General features: G+C 38.5%; 1 protein-coding gene across 1 annotated transcript in view; it reads left to right on the top strand.

The window, feature by feature from the left end:
- ERCC6 (ERCC excision repair 6, chromatin remodeling factor) overlaps positions 1 to 21,337 on the top strand; it is a 73,886-nt gene that overhangs the window by 32,667 nt on the left and 19,882 nt on the right. Inside the window, exons 7-10 of the mRNA XM_038578050.1 lie at positions 1,992 to 2,150; positions 9,434 to 9,569; positions 19,492 to 19,662; positions 20,110 to 20,286. Coding sequence (XP_038433978.1) covers positions 1,992 to 2,150; positions 9,434 to 9,569; positions 19,492 to 19,662; positions 20,110 to 20,286 — 643 coding nt within the window. The remainder of the gene's footprint in view (positions 1 to 1,991; positions 2,151 to 9,433; positions 9,570 to 19,491; positions 19,663 to 20,109; positions 20,287 to 21,337) is intronic.

The raw sequence follows: 21,337 nt of genomic DNA, 5'->3' as shown, positions 1-21,337 counted from the left end.
CCTTGGTAAAAGGAGGTTGATTAAGTAGTATCTAAGTGCTTCTGATCATTTAACAGTTTTTTGAACTACATTTTTATTCACAGCTGAGCTTGGTCCAGTGTAGTGGTTCACAACCAGCTTTTATTCTACATCAAGGCTTCTCCTGCTCAGCACAACTGACAATTTGGACAGAATGGTTCTTTTGTTGTAAGGATTATTCATTCTGTGCATTGTAGGATGTTGAACAGCAGCTCTGGACTCTGCCTACTAGATTATAATTGTACTTTGCCAGTTGTAACAACCGAAAATGACTCTAGGGATTGCCAACGGTCCCCTGGGGAGCAAAATAACTCCCCATGGAGAACTGCTGGTCAAGATTATCTCCAAAGTGGAGTCATTTTAGAAGAAGAGGTTCTGGATTTCAGTTCTGGCTTGCTCATTTTTTTCCTAGCAGTGTGACCTTTGGCAAGTTACTTAACCTCTTTGTGCTTTCATATCCTTACTATATAATGGGTTGATTATGCAGGGTGGTTGTGAGGCTATGTCCAAACCACCTGGCCAGCTGTCTCCACAGTAGTTGGCTTCTTAAGGAGTTGGTAGCCATTATTCTTTGATTACATACCATGTTAATAGAGCTTGTCCTTCCTAAATTTAATGATCTTTTATCGATACTAGACTTTACTGTGTTTTGATTTTTAATCCTCTTCTTCAGGGTGCATATTCAGTGTGTATATTAGCAATCTTAATAAGCAGCAACATTCTCAAAGTTTCCCTTATATGATAGTAACAGCAACATCTAGAGGTAAGCTTTTGGAATCGATTTGCAAACTACTGGGGGAAAAGTTAATTATAATACATAATTAAGTTATTAAATAAAACTAGCTCAACAAAGACTAGAATCCACAATGAGACTTTAGGTATATACACCACACATACTGAAGTAAATATTGGGCTAGTAAACCAACAACAAAACTACCTGTTGTAAGGTGGGAAGCTCATCAGCCTTGGTATTTTCTTTGGAAAAAACAAAACAAAACTTTAGACTTCATTGTCTTTTAAATAGTTTTTGCCTTGGATTTGTTTTTAAACTTGGCATATAATTTTCATACCATTCTATCATGTTGCCCTTCCTTTACTCTCAGAAATGTTTCTTGCATTGTTCCTTTTTTTAAGCTTCATTTTTAGATTATAGATTAAATATACCATTGATGGAGAAAGGAAAATACCGTTTTTTGAGAACATATTTTTTTTCTTTGTCTTGTACTCCTTATTTAAAATTGTAATAGCTCTGATTTTTTCATATTTATGGTAATGATAATTTGTATTTATGAGTCAAATTCTGCTTTAAAATGTTAAGACTTTTTGTATTGTTGATTCTTTAAACTATTCTTTTTTGCATCTGCTAATAATATGAGAGAATCATCCATCATGTACTAATTTTGTGAGCAGTCCTTTTATTCAGACTTATTTATGGCCTTAAAATTCAATTAAATATTTCCTATGAAAAGATAATGTAATTATCAAGTGACTTTTCAACAGTATATGCTATGAATTGTGCTGTTCTCGGTCTTGCTTTTTGATGCTGTTCAGATAGAAAAAGTAAATGTTAATGCCTCTTTTTTATAGAAAAATTATTGGAACTTTATGTAACTAAAAATATTTGAGATTTTTTTCTGGAAAGATACTGAATAAAAGATAATTAATTTATGCTTGTTTACTAAGCTATTTCTAATGTTGAAAAAGAAATGAAATAGTCCCTAATTACTTCATCTATCAGTTTAATTAGAAATGTGTTAACGTGTTCTATAAAGAAAAATTTGTGATTTTATGCCTAGATAATAAAAAATGTATGACCTTATAAATATAATACTCATGTAAAACACACATCCGGCGTGTTTCTCTGACTGGTACTAGAACCTAGCCAAATGATTAATTCATGAGTACTTTCTGTTATGATCTGTATTATCCACCATTTGCCATTTTCTCTTTCTTGTTGGTGTTTGTTGTTGTAGGTACCAGCAGACAGGTGTTAGGTGGCTGTGGGAATTGCACTGCCAGCAGGCAGGAGGAATTCTGGGAGACGAAATGGGATTGGGCAAGACCATCCAGATAATTGCCTTCTTGGCAGGTCTGAGCTACAGCAAGATCAGGACTCGTGGTTCAAATTACAGGCAAGTGCTCCTCTGCAGACTGTCAGTCTGTGGAGCTCAATTAATATTTCATCAGATGTATTGCTGTGGAGGAGGGTCTTGTGAATTATTGATGACATTTCAATTACAATATTCCTTTAATTCTTTTAGTGGGGGACATCAAAGGAAAATTTTTACGAGACAATGGAGCTGTAGGGCAGGAGAAATTAAACATGTAACACTTTTAATGAATTCCAGGCATTGATGCTTCATTTTGCAGATGAGCCCCACTAGATATTTTGGGTCAATACAGTGTCTAAGGTTAGCTTCTACAAATGGATTGTTTACAAACTCAATTATGTTAATATCAATAGTTTACACAATATGGAATTTTAAATTGGGCATAATACCTTTAGTTCCATTTATTAAATTTTACATTAAAATATTTGTTCTGGCAGGAGACCAGGTGAGCATTACAGTAAGTACATCTATTCATGGGGAAAGTTGGAGCTTTGGAAAAGCCATTCTCCCGAATTTCTTTTATAATCAGTACGTGCTATTGCATTTATAGATAGTGGTAGTGGTTTGTTTGTTGGTTTTTTTTTTACATGAAATTGTCTGTTCACTATGCTTTCTTCTCCCTCTCCCAATCTTCAAGAATTTTATATCAACTCTAAAGCCAAAGCATAAATGACTGCCTAAAATGACAGAAAATTATGCTTAGATTGTGATCTTTATTCTCCTTAGGAATGTAAATGAACTATTAAAGCTGTGGTATTCAGAAAGAATCAACATTTAAACTGTGTTAATGCAGTATGTTGGGATTGAAATAATTTTATCTTGAAATACAGTGAGCATTTATTTCAATACTGAAGCTGTAAATTGGCTTTATGTAAATCAGTATTGGTAAAAATAATACCAGGCAAATTATGTAGCGTATTTAATCTTGAGCCCAGATAATCTGAGAGCTCTTTGGATTCCAGTAGGTTTATCTAATGAATAACAGCAGGAAATTTTCCAGATGGTTTTGTTGTAGCAACCTCAGATACTCACTAAATAGGGTTTCGAGACACCTTAACATGGTGTCAATGTGCCTTATGTCAGCAACTGTAGAAAGTGACTGTCCTGCACTCTGGTTTATCCCCAGAGAAACGTTTAGTATGGAGCCAAATGCAGACCATAAACTATTGAGTAAAGAACTTTATTTTTTGATCTTCCAATAGTGCTTTGTTTTTATCCTTCCATTAATTTAACAGATCACACTTCTCATGAGGAGCATATGAAGTTTTAAAATATTGTAGGAATATTTTATATGATGTAGGAAAGGGAAAAAACATATGGAGATTTTAAAATACTAAATATTTTTTTATTACACAGATGTTTTTGAAGCTGAAGTTTTCCTTCATATATTAGAATTCTATTACATGTTTTGCTTGGGAACATGAAAACATCCCAGCCCAAGGGAAAAGTCAGAGCTGAAAATGAGCATTTAGTGTTTTCATATCTACTAGTGTCATTAGTTTAATATTTTGAAAAGTGCTCTCTCTGTTCTAAATAAGCTCTTTGATTGGCTTGGCTTTGTATCTCTATATGGCTGTTTTTTGTTTGTTTCTTTTTGGTTAACTGGAATGCCCCTGGCTGCTCCAGATGGTTTCTAGGACTGTCCTTCTTTTCTTAAATGATTTCTCAGATTTTCTTATTTCCTGTCTCTTATCTTTCCTTCCCTACCTATTATCATGAGACTTGTATGGAGTCTTAATACTCTGGGTCTACGAAACTCAAGTCATCCCTGCAGTGTAGTTTTGATCTAAAAATTAAAACATGCTCTCCAGAGTGGTAGCAATCCTACTAGGAGTGAAGGCAGGGCTAATAATGAGCAGCAGCTGTAATCAATTAACTATCAAAGCTCATATCCTCTTTTCCATAATGAAATAGTGTGGCATGTTGGACTATAGCCCAGATTGTTTTTATTAAAATAGTATTGGTAGAAATATGGCATCCCAGAATGCATTTCTGTGTCAGCCAAACAGCCGGGCTCTTTATGAACAAAGGTGTGCTGGGGAGCTTGGTCCCCTCCACTTCCACGTGCCAGAGCAAATTGTGTCATGTTTTTCTCACATTTTTATAACATGTCCACCTCTGCAACTAGATGAGCTTGGAGTTCTTCTCTGTGTTTATATTCTAAAGAAAAATAGATGGTCAAATGAAGTTCTCTAGGAGTCGCTCATTTTGGCTATTTACATTTTCTCTGAACCTCTTCAAGCTGTAGATTGGGGGGCCCTAACTTGAGATGGTCTTTGGGATTCAATTTTATGGTCCATGATGACTGAAACAGTGTAAGTCTCTGGGATACCAAGAAGAAATTTCATGGTACAGAGGTTTTTTCAGTTTTGCTTTTTCATGTTTTCACATGTGTGTTTGTTTTTAAAAGAGGGAGAAGCTTATTACATGCAACTGTAAAAATTTACACTGGTCGTTGTGCTCCTAGTTCATTCTGTGTGTACTATCCTCCCTTCCCCTGGCCATTCATATTATATTGATAGGTCCTCTGAATTTAATGACGACGAAATAAATTATTGACCTTTCAGACTGCAGTTAATACTTTAAAGTCTTGGATATCATTTGGTAAATTCCTGGTTACAAATAAATGGCTTGCAAAAGTTAATGAACTTTTAAAGGTAAATATTTTCCTTTTAAATCCTGCTAACTTCTAGCCTGTGGATAGCAGATTTCCATCCTGTAAATTGAAGTATTTGACCATTAGAACTATGGGCTTGTCCTGAACTTGTTAGATAATCAATGATAATCAAAGATGAAAGGAATTTTAGCCAGTTTGGTAATTGATGCTAATCACTCTAGTACATTTAGCCATTTCTTATGCTCATCTCACTGGTTTTGAGGGTTAGAAAAGGGTGGTTCAGTTGATGTGACTGTTAATGGATTTGATTGCCCTTCCTGTGGTTCAGGAGCAATCTAGGTCTGCTCCTGGATTTCTACTCAGTGTGAAAACCTCCATAGTCTTCTAATAGAGGGAGAATGGCAGAAACGAAAGGCCATCATAATGCCAGATAGATGTTCAGTTAGAATAAAATATTGGCCCTAAATGACAAAACGTGAGTCATCCGTATAGCCGTTTGCAGAAAGCATGTGATAAAAAGGAAAAAAAATGCTATATAACTGAGTAAAGCGTGTGTATATATTTATGCTTACTTGAAAGTGACTTTGTAAATATTTTAAACAGGTTTTGATTGGTTGTTTCCTAATCCCTGCTAAGTGCATATTGATAGTAACTCTTGGGGACGTGGAGGATATAAAGAAGCTGGTACATTTAATCCTTTTAGAAATGAATATTGTTATGGAAGGGGCCAGAACAGAGTCATGCTCTCCCCAGGGAGCTTGAGGGGATGCCTGCATGGGACCTGCCCTTAGTGAGGAACAGAGCCTGGCTTGGGAATTCTTTGGGAAGTGTCAAAGTCTGTTGCAGCCTCTACTTCTTGAACCCTTAGTGTGGACGCAAAGGGGCAGGGGCAGTAGCTGTAGCTGAAGAGTAAGAGGATTTAGAAGTGGGTGGAGGCATTTTCTCACTTTGGAATATAAGGGTGAGCCTTTCAGTTATGGCTTGTTTCTATATTAGAACTACAGATAGTTTTGAGTTGTGCAGCAGATTATTTTTAATATTTCAAGCACTGTGATTTACTCTAACTTACAAAATTTTTTTTTCAAGCTCAGAAATTATTTACTGAGCTATATCAAGAAGAGAAATTTACCCATATTCCCTAACTTGGAAATAATCTCTTTTAACATTTCAGTATATTTTCTAACCTTTAAGAAAATGTTTTCATTTAATGAAGCCAATATTCATTAATTACATCCTGTGCTAGGCGTTTGAAGAAGAGGCCTATCTTCAAGGAGCTTAGGAGGGATCTATTACAATATAAATAATAACATGTTATGGTAGGGTTAGTATGGGGTCCTAACTAGGATTGCTATACCAAGGAAGGATCATTACCCATCTGGGGAGATAAAGGAAGACTGTAAAAGAAGTCCAGAGCTAAAGCACAGGTAGATGGCAGCTAGGATAAGAGGGTAAGAAGGGGAATGCCTGGGTGGTTCGGCAGTGTAGTGCCTGCCTTTGGCCCAAGGCGTGATCCTGGAGTCCCAGGATCGAGTCCCACATCAGGCTCCCTGCATGGAGCCTGCTTCTCCCTCTGCCTGTGTCTCTGCCTCTCTCTCTTTCTGTGTCTCTCATGAATAAATAAATAAAATCTTAAAAAAAAAAAAAAGAGGGTAAGAAGGGACAAGGGGGATATGGAGAGATCAGAGGAACGTGCACTTTGTAGGAACTGAAGATAGTGCTGGCAGGTGGAGTGCCGAACCACAAAGGCTGATGCTGGAGTGGGGGCAGTGAAAGAGATGAGGCTGAGGAGGTGAGCAGAGGGCAGTCCTTATGGTCTTCTAGGCCAGCTTAAGGTGTGTAGATTATTCAAGAGCAGTGGGCAAATGTTAAAGTCTTTCAAGCAAAGGGATGAGATATTCAGATTTTGCTTTTTTGAAATGTCTCTGCTAAAAAGTGCAGCAACTTTGGTGAGGTGATAGTGGCCAAAACTGGAGTATCAACAGTGTAGATGGAGAGCCAGGGTGCCTTTCAGAGGAGGTAGACATGACATGAACTCACTGTAGGTTGGGTATGGTAGAGAACAAGAGGGACAGATCAGTGATGAAGCATGGATTTCTAATTTGGGCACCTGGATAGTGGGTGACAGTTCTTTCCATTGGATTTGTAAACATGGGAGGAGGACAAGGTGGGGGAGGATGATGTGTGGTGCTGTGGGAGCATTTAAGTGGAGAGACCAGCCAGCAATTAGATATCCATGCATGTGATACTTTGGAGTTCAGGAAAGAAATATGGACTGAAGACCTAGATTTGGTGTCATCAGTGTAGAGGGAGTAATTACAACTATGGGAATTAATGAGATAGCATAAGGGAAGTATGTGCAGTGTACATCTAGCTTCAGATATTCAGCATTGTTGTTGGGCAGAAAAACGTGAGGGAGGGAGGAAGAGTGGCTGTGATTCTGCCTCAGAATGAGTGACAGGTAAGCTATGTGGCCTCAACATCCTTAGTCAGCCTTGGCTCCAAGCTGCCTCCTGGAGCGCGAGCTGAGTGTGAGTCTAGTGCTGAAGAGATTCCCATAGTTTGACTTTGGCTTGATTTTCATTTTGTGCACCAACTGGCACCCGATTCCCAGCAGGACGGAGGAGGAAGTAGACACGGTAGTGAGAGCCTTGATGTCGTAGGGTGTGGACTCCTAGGCATAGGCAAAAGTTAGACGAGAAAAGGGATACTTGTTCCACTGTAATGGGGGGAAGGAGGGCAGGGTGGTACACATTCAGTCAGTACCCTGGTGTGCAATGTATCAAGATATTTGGGCTGCAAGTAGGCAAAACTTACTTTGAGTCATGTTCACAATATACGTGATACACCTAGGAATACAGAGGAGGTGGGCAGTAGACACAGTGTGATCCGCAGCTCAGTGATGTCGTCAGGGACCCAGCGACTTCAGTTTTCTCCTAAGGTCAGTGTTCCTTGTAGTCATAAGATCTCCTTGCCCTGTAGCCCATCTGCCCAGCAGGTGCTGGGCTATATTTCCTTGTTCATATGTGGTAGGAGAGACTGAAAGAGAAAACCCGCCCCCAGCCTAGAATGGAAATCCTTCCTTACACTGAGCATACCAGTCTTACCAGGCCCTGAGTGGAAGTGTAAGCAACGCTGAGCGGTACTGTGTGCTGACAGCTGTGCATGAACCTGGGTTCCTGCTTCTCCTGTCTTGCCACAGCCACACAATGGTCAGAGTCCCATCAAGTATATGTATGGGAAGCAAGAGGGGACACCCGCACAAAATCATGGTTCTGTTAGGAAGGAGAGAGGGAGAGATGAATGTTGATGAAGTGGCCACCACAACCAATCTACTGGCTCTCTATGTGAAAGTGAGTTGGAGTGAATGCATAAGTCATTTTGTTTTTTAAAAGACTTCTTATGAGCATTTTTCAAGGTTTTTAAATATTCTTCATGTGACTTTAATGGTTCTGTGTTATTCTATCTTACTTAACAAGCCCTTGTAATATTTGTTGGTATGGCACTCTTCTGAGCACTTTACAGGTATTAACTGAATAAATCTTCATTTAACCCTATGTGATCAGTACTATTATTACTCCTCTTTCAAAATTAAGAAACTGAGGTTCAGAAAGGTTTTACTTAACCTGTGCCCAAGATCATGCAGTTAATGTGTGCAGAGCTGGAGTTCAGACCCAGGCAGTGCTCCTAATGACTAGCTTGTGCCGAATTAAAGAAATGGAATGGTTTGTTCATCCCTTGTCTTGATGGATGTTTAGGTAGCGCCCATGTTTTCCACAGTGCAGATGATGCTCCAGTGGGTATCCCGGTATATAAATGTGTCTTTGGGAGTGCTGTTAAGGTTCTCGCTGGGTAGTGCTTTGTGCTCCTGTCGTGCTCTGCTGCTTTCCCCAAGAACAGTGCAGCTGCACTCTTGGCATGGGCTTTCTAGGGGAAGTGGTCCCTGTCATGGCCCTCCATTTGAGTGTTTATCACATGGAGAAGTGAGCAGCACAGTATTATGAAAGCAGACCGCAATGGTCAGGAGACGGATTGTAGGTGTTGTTGGCATCTACTGGTATCCATGTTGCCATGGGCATGCCAACCCTTCAACCCCTGACCACTGCAGCATTTCTTCCCAGGGCTGGGAGTTTGACTGAAATCTTGTGGGCAAAAACTTGTAAGATTCTCTTGTGTTTGAAGAGATACATAACATCTCCTCTCACCTGAAATAGAAGAGGAAAGGAAAGTATTTTTGTTACGTAATTTTTGTTTTACTTATTTATTTTTTTACTTAATTCTAGATTTCACTTACTAGGTGTTAATCTCACTAGCTTTTTCTTTATTTTTTTTTTTTATTTTTTTTTATTTTTAAATTTTTTTTTTAATTTATTTATGATAGTCACACAGAGAGAGCGAGAGAGGCAGAGACACAGGCAGAGGGAGAAACAGGCTCCATGCACCGGGAGCCCGATGTGGGATTCGATCCCGGGTCTCCAGGATCGCGCCCTGGGCCAAAGGCAGGCGCTAAACCGCTGCGCCACCCAGGGATCCCTAGCTTTTTCTTTAAAGAAAATATCAATGAATTTCTATAGCTCAGCTCTTCTTTTTAAAACTGTTACCTATTTGTTTCCTTTTTTGTCTTTGGTGGTTAATCATCCATACGCTGTCATTCATGGTTGTGTTTTCTTCTTGGATGTTTTGGGTGCAGGTTCAAGGGATTGGGTCCGACTATAATTGTCTGTCCAACGACAGTGATGCATCAGTGGGTGAAGGAATTTCACACCTGGTGGCCTCCGTTCAGAGTGGCAATTCTACATGAAACTGGCTCCTATACACAGAAAAAGGTGACACTACAATACTTCAGTACCAGTTAGTTTGCTTGGTTTTAAACTTCTTTTACATATTTGTTTTTCCTTTGATCCATATATTTCTCAAATGTATGTTCCTGTATTTCTTTTGTGCATTTACTTACTGTTACTGGTTTAATTTAGAGCTCTGTATTTTCAAAACAATTATGAATATAGGCTTTATCATTCTAATTGTTCATAGTGTTGTTAAGACATGTTTGTTGTCCAGCAAAACACAACTGGGCACTGACAGGTCACCACAAGCCTGATAGCATGATTGGGACCATACACGGGAGGCTTATTTAACAGTTAGCTAGTGGGATTCGGGCTTTTAGTGGCTTTCCAGTTTTAAGAAAGTGTAATGTAATAACTCCTCATTGGCAAATGCATTTGTTAACATGCTTTTCAGCATATTTTTAATGAACAAAGAATAACCGGCCCTTTTGAGAATTTCCTAATTTGTGTTGTTGCTTTTTAGTTAAATTGTTTTGTGTTCTCTGAATCCTTAGCTAACATGTAAGCATAATCACTGTATTTTGAGAGTTGAGTTTCTTCACTCATTTGTAGTTTTAGTCCCATTATTAAAGTTTATTTGTGCTCAAATGGGTAGCATAGAGAGCTTGTATTATGCTTTTTTAGTTCTCAGCTCTGACCATCTAGACTGTAAGTAGTGTAAAGTGCTCCATAAGCATTTGCTGAGTAGCAACTAATTACACATCTTCACCTTGGGTTTGCAGGTTACTTTATTGACACGAAGTGGCAGTTTGTTATGAGTTCTTTCTTTCTCAAGTCTTTGTAGCTTTTGAGTGAACTCTTCTGTACCCCCAGGAGAGCAGTGCACCCAAAAGAGCAGCTGAGTATTTGCCTCACAGAGTTAGACACATGTGAGCCCCTAAAATCCATTGTCTCTTCAGTTTTGCCCAGTACCCCTTTCCTCCAAACTCCTATTTTGTTCAGGATCATGAGTAAGTGGAGCTTTTGACAGAAGTGAATCAGGAGTATATACAATTTGGTAGCTCAGTTTTGGTGAGATGGAATCTTGCTATACTAGCTGCTGTTAAAACCAACTGACTTTGCCCTAATTTTAAATGATAAATGGAAAACTGAGTTAAAATAATTAATGAAGGAGGGTTAATGCCATGATCAAAACAAAACAGTGATCTTTAACAGCATGAAGATAACCATTTAGATTGTTATTCTAGTCAAACTAAGTTGTCATAACTATCTTTTTGTCACCCGTATAAAACGTAGTTGTTGCCTTCATTCACTTCCATCTCTCTTGACATTTCTTGGTGTTTTGTATTACAAAATCCTGCAGGATTCATTAGTGGATGTTTCTCTTTAAAAGGCATATTTTCAAAAAATAAAAAAGAAAAAAGAAAAAAGAAAAGGCATATTTTCCGTATGTTCCTCTTTATCCTTTTATTTTCTTTGGGGTTACTGAAGGGTGTATACTCACTTGCACCTTTATCATAGCTTATCTGCATTTCCTCTTTCATTATAACCTGAGAACTATCTTCATGTAAATGAAATATCTCTGTTGGTGAGACTTGCTTCCTTGTTTGGAGGGCAGAACTTTAGAGAATAGATACTTTACTTTTGTTTGCAGTGATTCCATCTTCTGAGGTGGTTTTGCACATGCAAACACATGCATACATGTGATTGTTCATAATTTTTCTGGTGCTTTACCATTTACCAAGGGCCTTAACTTGTTTCTTATTTAACTTTTGAGGAAAAAGCAGTAGACTTGTGTTCTTCCTTTGACCCTTAACTCTACCATTTCTTTTCCATTATAAAGTATCCCAGATCTCTAAAGTTGTAAGTTGTTATGCAAACAACCAAAAAGATATTTGTTTGCATCTTACAAACCATACTCTTGACTTAGAAACATAGTTTATTATTTATTATTGTTAGTATCTGTTTATTATTTGTATTGAGGACACATTGAAAATACATTAAACCCTTTGCACAGACCTTGTTAGTAACACTTCCAAGATCAGAACTCTAGCTGCTGGATTCAAATACCTTTGCTCCTTTCTTTTAATATTTATTCGTGAAGATCTTCTTCACCACCCCATGCGTACCTGTTGATTTGCAGATAATGTGTTAGATTGCAGTAGAGTTTGTTTTTTAATCGTAGTTCAAACATTCTGTCAGTGCTGGTCCCTAAGCCAGCATCTAATTTCTGACTTCCTTTTTTTTCTTATCAGCTAAGATTCTTTTTCTTCATGGGGGAGCTTTCTGTGTCCACTAGCCTGTCCAGATAATGGTGCTCTGGCATAGGGGACATTCAGTGCTAGGGCAAATATGGAAGCGAATTTCTCTTTAGAAAACTGAAAAGTACAGTGCTTGGCTGGCTTAGTTGATTGAGCATTTGCCTTCAGCTTGGTCACAATCTCGGGGTCCTGGGATCAAGCCCCATCCCATGTCTGGCTTCCAGCTCATTGGGGAGGAGTCTACGTCTCCCTCTGCCCCTCCTTCCTGCTTGTGCGTGCATGCTCTCTCTCTCTCTCTCAATAAATAAATAAATAAATAAACAAACAAAATCTTAAAGAAAACTTGAAAGTAATTCAAGAGTTGTTCTGCTTATTCAAATAGATTGTCTTTGTCATAGCTGATATGACATATAATTTTGAAAATTAAAAAAATCTTCACTTAGAGCACAGACATCAGATGATCAATTTCTTAATGGAACACATCTGTCATTCTTCTTCCTTGTGTTGCCTTTTAGCTTCCCACCTCTCTCGCATGTGACCCTGTATTATCTTTGTTAATACTCTTTGATTGACAGCATAATTTAGAATTACCAAATGCAAACCCAGTGACCATGCAGAAATATATGTGGCTAGTTTTTTCAACCCAAACAATCAAGTCAGATAAAGACATTTTCAGTCTTCTGGATCTCCTCTTAATGGTCAATTGAAATCTCATTTCATGGGAATCTAAGATTTTCCTTTTCTCATTATGTTTTGTGATCCCTTTTTTATAACATAGAGAAATTTGCTACATGAATTGATTAACACACATTTGTTGAGTAACCATAAACATGACATTGCATTTGAGGCTGTTAAGTCTCCGAAAAAATGGATGTGATGTTTTTAACTGACCTTGAAAAGCTAACCATTTTCTTGGGGAGAGAAAATATTTGTAAAGATAATAAAAGGCAGTTTTGTGATACTTATCCCATAACTCACAGTGGATGGTGGCATCTTTAGCACTGTTACGAAGTTTATTTAATTATTAAGGACACTTTGTTAGAAGTTTTAATGAGAAATTTCTTGCTTATATTCTGAAACAGTTTTCACTTTGTCTCTCCCACCTTTTCTTGCTGTATCGTACAGATACAGTAATTCTGTGGAATATTTTTGGTAATTCAAAGAGTTTTATCTCATTTTGACAAACTTGGGGCATTTAGAGGCATGAGTGGAAATACAACAATAGCTTAAAGGTTCCAAAGCATAGGTTTTGTCATTACCAGACCAGGGTTTGAATCTTGGATTTGCCATTTTACAGCTTTGTGACCTTGGGCAAGTCACTTAGCTTCTGTGAATCTAGTTTGATCTCCTAAAAAATGAGTATTTTTTGGTAGTTTTGTTAATTGTTGGGGTAATAGGTATACATGAGAAGTGTATTGTCGTCCTTGGCATGTAACATTTACTCAGGTAGTTCCTACTGTTAGCAACAAAGAATGCTGTAGACCTATTCTCAGTAGGCAAAAGAAAGGATGCTCTGGTATTTCTGACTCATTCAATATAAATACTTTCTAGGTCAAAGGTTCACACTTGCTTTATCAAATATGTTCGTTGGCATTTACGTCTAGACCTTTTTTCTCACAGTCAGATGCATTTGGCCCCAGGTGGAAACAATGAAATAGCGTGTTAAAATTCTTTTTGTGAAACACAAGGTGTGATTAAAGAAAAAAAACACAGGAAAACATGGCTGCTTGATGAAACTGCCATTATGAGTTCTTTAAAAAGACCTGTTTTCTAGAACACTAGAGTCAAAGGACTTGGCTTTTTAAAGAGCTGGAAGGGAGTCAGGTAAAAACATAACAAATAAAAGTAGAAAAGGGCCACATGGTCCCTCAAGCATCCTAAATATTTCAGACCCGTTCCAAGTACACAAATTATAACACAAAGTGATATAATTCCTATTAACTTCAGAGACGGTGTATACACCTGATACAAGAAATGATAGATGTTATGTTTGTTCTGTGAGGTATATTGTAAAATTATGTTGCTGGAGCCCTTTTTTTCTTCATTGTCAGCACAAATCCTTGTTTATTAAAGATTTAGCTTGAAGGAAATTTTAATTAATTACAGGTGCAGTAAATCCTGCCTGGGAAGCTGCCGTGCTGTGTTTACCGTGAATGGCCTTCATGTGCCTGTGCTCCTCTCCACTCTCCCTGCTGCCTGACAGTGTGATTTATGGCTGTTGTTTTCTACCAGTCCACTGTTTGCCCTCTAGGAGGGATTGGTCTCCTGAGCCCCCATAATAACAGCAGCACTTTCACAGACATCTTTTAATGACAACAGCACTGCATTCAGTAAGTCAGGCTAATTGCAGATGTACCCTATTAATTGCAAAAACTAGGAGAGGTTACATATTTTACAAGCTTTTAATTTGAAACCGCCCGAGATGATTTGTCTTAAGTATTTGGATAGAGATGTCCATAATCAACAATTCACCATTATTGAAACTAGTCTAGGCAGTTACAGAATTCTGAGATTGAATCAGGTGAAAACAAAGTCTTAGACGGTGTTTTTGCCCAGTGGCTGTTAAGTGGAAGTTAATTTTCAATAGAGATGCTTGAAAAAAAATTCTTAGTCTTATAAAAGTATCTTTTTGATTCTTATTCATCATCTTCCATCTGTCTGAATATGGTAGAAATGGTTCAACATTACAGAATTTTCCAAGTAAACTTCAGTCCTTAAACATGGAAAAGAAGTTGAATTTGGCGCCAGTGGTGTGTATTTGTGAGGTTTGGCATCTCGTTTGTTCAGCTGTGGTGAAGTGACATCCAGAATCCAGGTCAGGATGGCATTCTTTGGGGGGTTTCAGGGAATGGCCAATGGCGAGTCTGTACATCCAGCAGTTACAGGAGTTCCAGGGTCCTGAGCAGGTGGACCTACATTTGCAGGGCTTGGCTATCACCCCGTAGACATTTTATACATGTGGATGGTAATTTGACCTCTGCTGGTTTTGAAGCCCCAAGCATTTGTAGTTGTTTTCATCCCCCTCTTCTCTCTGTGCATGCATAGAGCTCCAGGCCTAGAGGACAGTTCGGCTCGGACATTCTTGGTTTTGGTCTGCTGCCCTCTCGGGTCTTCTAATAACCACTGTGTTCCTGGAGGAGAAAATAAGGTAGAGTTGTGGTGGCTGCCTGTCCACGGGCTCCATGGAAAACTTAGATGCAGAGGAGCTATTAGCATCAGCTCTGGCTTCTGAAAGTCACGGGACCTGCAGGATGAGGCGTTCAAGGTGGAGCAGTGCATCTTGAGACAACTTGCTTTTCTTCTTGGGCACTAGTAGCTGTGGCAGGGCTGGTGGTGGTAGAGTAACAGTGTAGTCAGGGTGAAGCAGAGGGAAGGGAGTCCCAGGAGAAACCTACATATGTTTGTAAAGCTGGGAGCCCTGAGGTTTTTACTCTGCATTCACCATAAAGTACAGAGTTGGGAAATGGTTAATCAGGTATGCTCCTCAGTGTAGTACAGTGCAGATATTAAAAACTGACTAGGAGGATGGCGAAGTAGTAGTCATAATAATAATAATACAGCTCTTCCATTGAACCTTTAATACCTGCCAGGTACTATAGTTGTTCTCTAAAGCAGTTTTATGAACTTGGAAGTTTTGAGTGTAGTATGACATGAGAAAGTCTTTTTTCTCTCTTCGTTCTTCTCTTTCAAAATTTTTTTGGCTCTTGTCATACCCTTTTATACTCTGTTGAATTAAATATTCCAATCCTAGTTTATTAACATATTAAAATCACTTTTGAAGATGTTGAATTTTATAAAATTTGTATAATTATGATTATATGAATTATTGCATTAGGTTTCCTGATATTTTGCTATTCTTATATTCCTGTGATGAGCCTTATTAGGTTGATATAATATATGGCTAGGTTTTATTAGTAATGGGTCTCTAGTAGGGAGTACATGTGTAAGTGTGTTGCGTCTGTTACTTTGGAAAACAGGGTTTTGCTAGCCTTATAGTCATGAAGTGAAATACATCCTGTCTTTTCCTGCATTTTCGAATAGTTTAAACAATAGAATGGATTCCTATATTGCTCAGGAAACCCTTTGGGTCTGGTTGGCTTTTGGTGAGAAGAGCATACCATCTTCTTTAGTAATTGGTCTGATTCTTTAGTAATTGGTCTGATAAGTTTGTCTCATTTTTCTTGGGTTCATTTTGGTGCTTTATTTTTTTAACAGTTGTCCTCTGTCCAAATGTTCAGGCTTTTGGCTCACTGGTGGTAGTTGTGAGAATATACATTTGTGTATTGTCTACATCTGGGTTGTGCTCTTTTTGACATTCTCATGCTGTATGTCTGATTCTGTGCTTACAGAGGTTTGTGTGTTTGGTTTGGTTTTTGCAGTGAGGTGGTTTGTTTTTTGCTTTTTCAGTTCTACCAGCTTTGTGGTTTTTTTTTTTTTTATGGTCCACTAAATTTTGTTTTTATCTTATTCTCTCATTTTCCTTTTTTAGCAGTTTGCATTTACTGATCACTCAGTTTGATTTTAGCCTCAGTGGTGTGTAAAGAATGAGTATTCTCTGTGAAACTTTGCTGATAGCTATTAAAAAAGGAGCTCATGGATGGTGGTGCTCACATCCATTTGTATCTTAATTTTTGACCTTTTGTTTTCCTTAATCTTATTTTCTCTGTACTGGTTTGTCACACTCTGGCAGGCGGTAGATGTCTTGCTTCTTAGCACAGCTCTGAGGGCTCTGCGCCCCTGGTTTGTTGCAGGGCTTGTTGGTAGGTAAAGGTGCATGGCTTCTCCTCCTGTGTCTGTTATCTCATTTAATATATAAAATATTCCTCTTTTCTTCTCTTCAGTTCCTCTTGTCTGATATTTGTATTTCTAGTCCTGCCCTGTTTCTGTTCGCATTTCTTGGGTTAATTCCCATATTTACACCTTTCAGTGCCAGTCTTGTTTGGATCCAAGAGTCTGGCCATGTGTACCCACTGGAAAGTTACGCTGCTAATAACCCACTATCATTGTGGAGACTCTTGGTACATTTAGTCTGAAACCAGCTCTCATATTTTCTGTTTATTGTATTTTCTCTTTTCTTGATTTTTTTTGTATTTTTCTATTACTTTTTTCCCCTAGAGTGGTTTTGATAATACTACAGTCTCTCTTTTTTTTTTTTTTTTTTTTTTTTACAGTCTATTTCTTGTCTCGTATTTACGTTGAAGTAGCAGCTATGGATCAGTAGACAGGCTTGTCTTTCACAAATGTCATCCATCCTGTTTCTCTTTCACAGGGTTGTTCACATTTTCTTTTTCTGGTTTTTAAAAAAGCGAACATGGACAGCCTCAGTGGCTCAGCAGTTTAGCGCCGCCTTTGGCCCAGGGTGTGATCCGGAGACCCAGGATCAAGTCCCACATCAGGCTCTCTGCATGGAACCTGCTTGTCCCTCTGCCTGTGTCTCTGCCTCTCTTTCTCTGTGACTCTCGTGAATGAATGAATGAATGAATGAATGAATGAATGAATAAATAAATAAATAAATAAATAAATAAAGCAAGTGGACAGTATCTGTCACCTGTGCTCTTTTCTACCCTTGGACAGGGCGGGATTTAATAAAAGTACACTTTTATTTTCTCCTGTTCTTGCTCTAGGTTTTGTTAAACTAAACAGGAATTATAGTGACACTTAAAAAGTATATCTGTTTTTATATTTTAGATTTATTCTTAATGGTTTAATTAATATTTAAAACAATGTTTTAATATTTGCTTGCTGTTTTAATACAGGTTTCCCTGCTATCCAAAAGTAGAGCATTCCTATAAAACCTTTCATACACTGAAATGGCTTCAAGTAAAGAAGTACTTACTGTTAATTTATATGGAAAAGTTTTTTAGCATTCCTAGACCCAAATAATAATCTCTCTTAGGCTTTTCTGATACCTTAGGGCACATCTTGTTAACATGCACAAAATAAATCAGGATAATGCGCAGATGCTTCACAGACCCAGTTCAAAGCTGCAGTGCTTGCTGCCCAGATGCCAAGTGTAGTTCCTGGGGAAGAAGCTTGGTGGCACCACTCTCATGCTGGGGGGGTGCTGCCTCTGTAATGGCTCTCTTCGAAACAAAGACTGAACGCTATTTTTGCTTTTACCTTCATAAAAAAGTAAATCTTCTTTGGCTTTCTTTTGATTGGCAAAAAAAAATACTAATGTGGGTCTTCCCGTAAAAGTGAAGTGGCCTAACTGAACTTTGGAAAAGCAGAGGATACCTATAATTTATTTTAAGAACTTATGTACATATTACATGTAATTTTCCCTTAATTTCTTTTTTCTTTCACTGTTAAGTATGAGGCAGTGATGCCTAATATTTAGTTAAGACTAGCTTTGGAGTTGGCTACCTGTCTACATTCAGATCATGACTCCATCCCTTACCAGCTCTGTGACCTGGTATATTATTACAGTTTCCTCCTCAGTGAGAAGGACCTCTGTCCTTTTTCAGGGAGCTACTGGGAGTGCTCTGTGATGAGCATTCTGAGTCAGGGAGCTCTGCTGTCTACTGTTCTGCAGCATGCTTTGTGTTCCAGACACACTTTCTTCTGCCCTTGGAAAAGGATGGTGTTCTTTAAGTGACCACACCCCTGTACTGTACCTAGCCTATCTCTTGCTGGTTTATTTTCTGTTTTTTGCCTGTCTGGAGGTGGAATTTATTTTTTCTCTCAAGCATGATTGCTGGTTTGGATCAGTGTAGAACTCCAGGGTCAAAGCTTTTTCCCTAGAATTATGGAAAGATTCTCTCTTTGCTTTCTGACAATTTTAGTGTAATAGAAGAGATGTCCAACTCGTCTGGAGTCTTTTTCCTCGGAAGGGAATCTTTTCTTCTTCTGTTTTGTTCTGACTAGAAGCTGCAGCATTTTCTTTACTTTGGGAATTCTAGTAGGTATATGCCTAGGGCTTGGTGTCTTTTCAGTGTTTCTGCCTGACACTCCATTACATTTTGCTCTATACACTCTTGTTTCTCCTCAGAACTTTTTTCTGTCTTTAAAAAAAAAAAATTGCTTTTATATCTTTTTCTATTCTCTCCTCTTGGAATTAGGAGAGTGCCTAATAGATAGAGTGCCACATCGATAGAGTGCCCAGATTTGTCTTTCTTGTCTCCCTGGCTTTTCTCTCATTTCTTTTCTGGTTTAAAAATAATCACTTCCCAGGCAGCCCCCGTGGCTCAGTGGTTTAGTGCCGCCTTCAGCCCAGGGCGTGGTCCTGGAGACCCAGGCTCGAGTTCCAAACAGGGAGCCTGCTTCTCCCTCTATGTCTCTGACTCTGTGTGTGATTCATGAATAAATAAATAAAAATCTAAAAAAAAAAAAAAAAAAATCACTTCCCATATATCTTGTTATTTTAAGTTTAACAAGAATTGACACAGAGGTTATTTTAGAAAGATAAATATTGGATAAGTGTTTACATATTATAACTTTTTCTGGTTTTCTTTTGAGGTTCCCCCTGCCTTTAATAGTAGATACTGTAGTCCGTGTTTACCAGTTACAGATTAATGAAACATAAAGTGAGCTTCCAGTGCTGATAGTGTAGAATTGTAATTTTATGTATTATGTTTGTATACGTATCTTAAAAATGCATTAGATTACATCATTGAAAGATTGCCGTTTAAAGAATTCTGCTCATTTAGTTCATTTAAATGAACTTCTTTAAAACTGGCTTTACTATTTTATCATGATTTTAGGAGAAACTAATTCGAGATATTGCTCATTGTCATGGCATTTTGATCACTTCTTACTCTTACATTCGGCTGATGCAAGATGACATTAGCAGGCATGACTGGCACTATGTGATCTTGGACGAGGGACACAAAATTCGAAATCCAAATGCTGCTGTCACCCTTGCTTGCAAACAGGTATGGCCTTTTATAACAAGGGAGATTTCCACGTGGAAAATGATACTTGAGAATAAACTCTGCTTTTAGTAACACATTTACTGATTCTTGTGCCTTTGCATAAGGAATTTGAAATGCAGGTTTTGCCTTAATGCAGAAAGTTCTTTACTCTTGTACATAATCATGGTTTTACAAATTCTGATTGTTCACATTACTGACTGTCTCTCTAGAGATCAATTGTTAGAATGTAACCAAATCCAACTCTGAATCCTAGTATTCAGTTTGAACAAGAAAAATCCTTCCCTATTTGTCTTTTCTATGTAAAATGTCTACATTTTGGAGATGACTAAAACAACATGTAAAAGTGTTAAATAACAAGATTGCATGGGAATATTTTGGGTTAAGGATGGCGATCATCTCTTGAAAAGTGAATTTAATAAAAAAAAGTGTTTTCTTTCCTCCAAATAGTTCCGTACCCCTCATCGCATCATCTTGTCTGGCTCACCAATGCAAAATAACCTCCGGGAGCTGTGGTCGCTCTTTGACTTCATCTTCCCAGGAAAATTAGGCACATTGCCCGTGTTCATGGAGCAGTTCTCGGTCCCCATCACCATGGGGGGATATTCAAATGCCTCCCCAGTACAGGTAAAGTATTAGGCAGGTAACACTTTTAGGCATTTTAATATTTAAAGTGTTCCTACTAAATACTATACTTTGTAGCCAGGTCATTTATAATATAAAGGAAATTGCCAAACTTGTAAACTGGTATTTGCCCAATGTCACAAAATTATTTTTGCTGGACAGCTCATATTTTTCCAGATGAGTTTTAAAAAAATCATGTGTAGCATTCAAAAGCAGTCAGAAATTATGAAACAAGAATAAATCAGTTCTGGACACTATATAATTTAGTGAATCTTAAAAGATTGTATAAAAACTTAGAAAAGGAGAAGCTAGGGAAGATGGAGTTGTTCAGAGAGGACTTAATGCAACACTTGTGTCCCTTCACCTGATTCTGGGAAAACAGGTCAAGAAGAGCGGGGCATTCTAGATTAGGGCAGCAGTGTGAACATAGCCATGTTGTGTGGCCACGGGCAGTGAAGAAACATGCCTGATTACACTAGAGATGCTTGTAGGGTAGCAGGGAAGGTACAGATGCCAGAAACAGGGGCCTTGAAAGGGAGGCAGAGGCTCTAAGGCAGCTGAGCAGGAGGCTGGAAGAGGGTTACTCTCGGAGGGTCACTCAGGCTGCAGGTGGTGATGGGATAGAGGCTGGCTTTGAGACACCTGCAGGAATTGTTAGGGGTGAGGGTGATGAAGACCTGGACCCAGACTTGGGTAGTGGCTCTGAGAAAGAGGATAGAGAGAAAAAGTTCCAAGTGGGGTCTTTTTTGGCAGAACAAACAAGATGTGGGGGCTGATAAGATAAAGGAAGTGGGGTGGAAGTGGTGAGCTTGTTAGAGCTGAGTCCTGAGGTTTTAGACCTGGGTGACTGGCAGAAAGCAGTTGTGTCACAGACAGGAACATCAGGAGGCTGACCTGAGGGCAGTTTGTGGCATTTGGAAGCAGGCCTCAGCCTTGGTGAGGGGCATAGCCCCCAGGCAGGGCCTGTGCCCGCCAGGTCATGACCAAGTCAGAAATAAAGCCATCCACCAAGAGAAACATTTCCATGTTTACAAATATTTAATGAAAGAATTTT

The sequence above is a fragment of the Canis lupus genome, chromosome 28 (genome assembly GCF_011100685.1).
Source record: "Canis lupus familiaris isolate Mischka breed German Shepherd chromosome 28, alternate assembly UU_Cfam_GSD_1.0, whole genome shotgun sequence".
Classification (NCBI taxonomy): domain Eukaryota; kingdom Metazoa; phylum Chordata; class Mammalia; order Carnivora; family Canidae; genus Canis; species Canis lupus.
The sequence above is the reverse complement of the archived record's forward strand: the minus strand, read 5'-3'. Positions and strand labels throughout refer to the sequence as shown.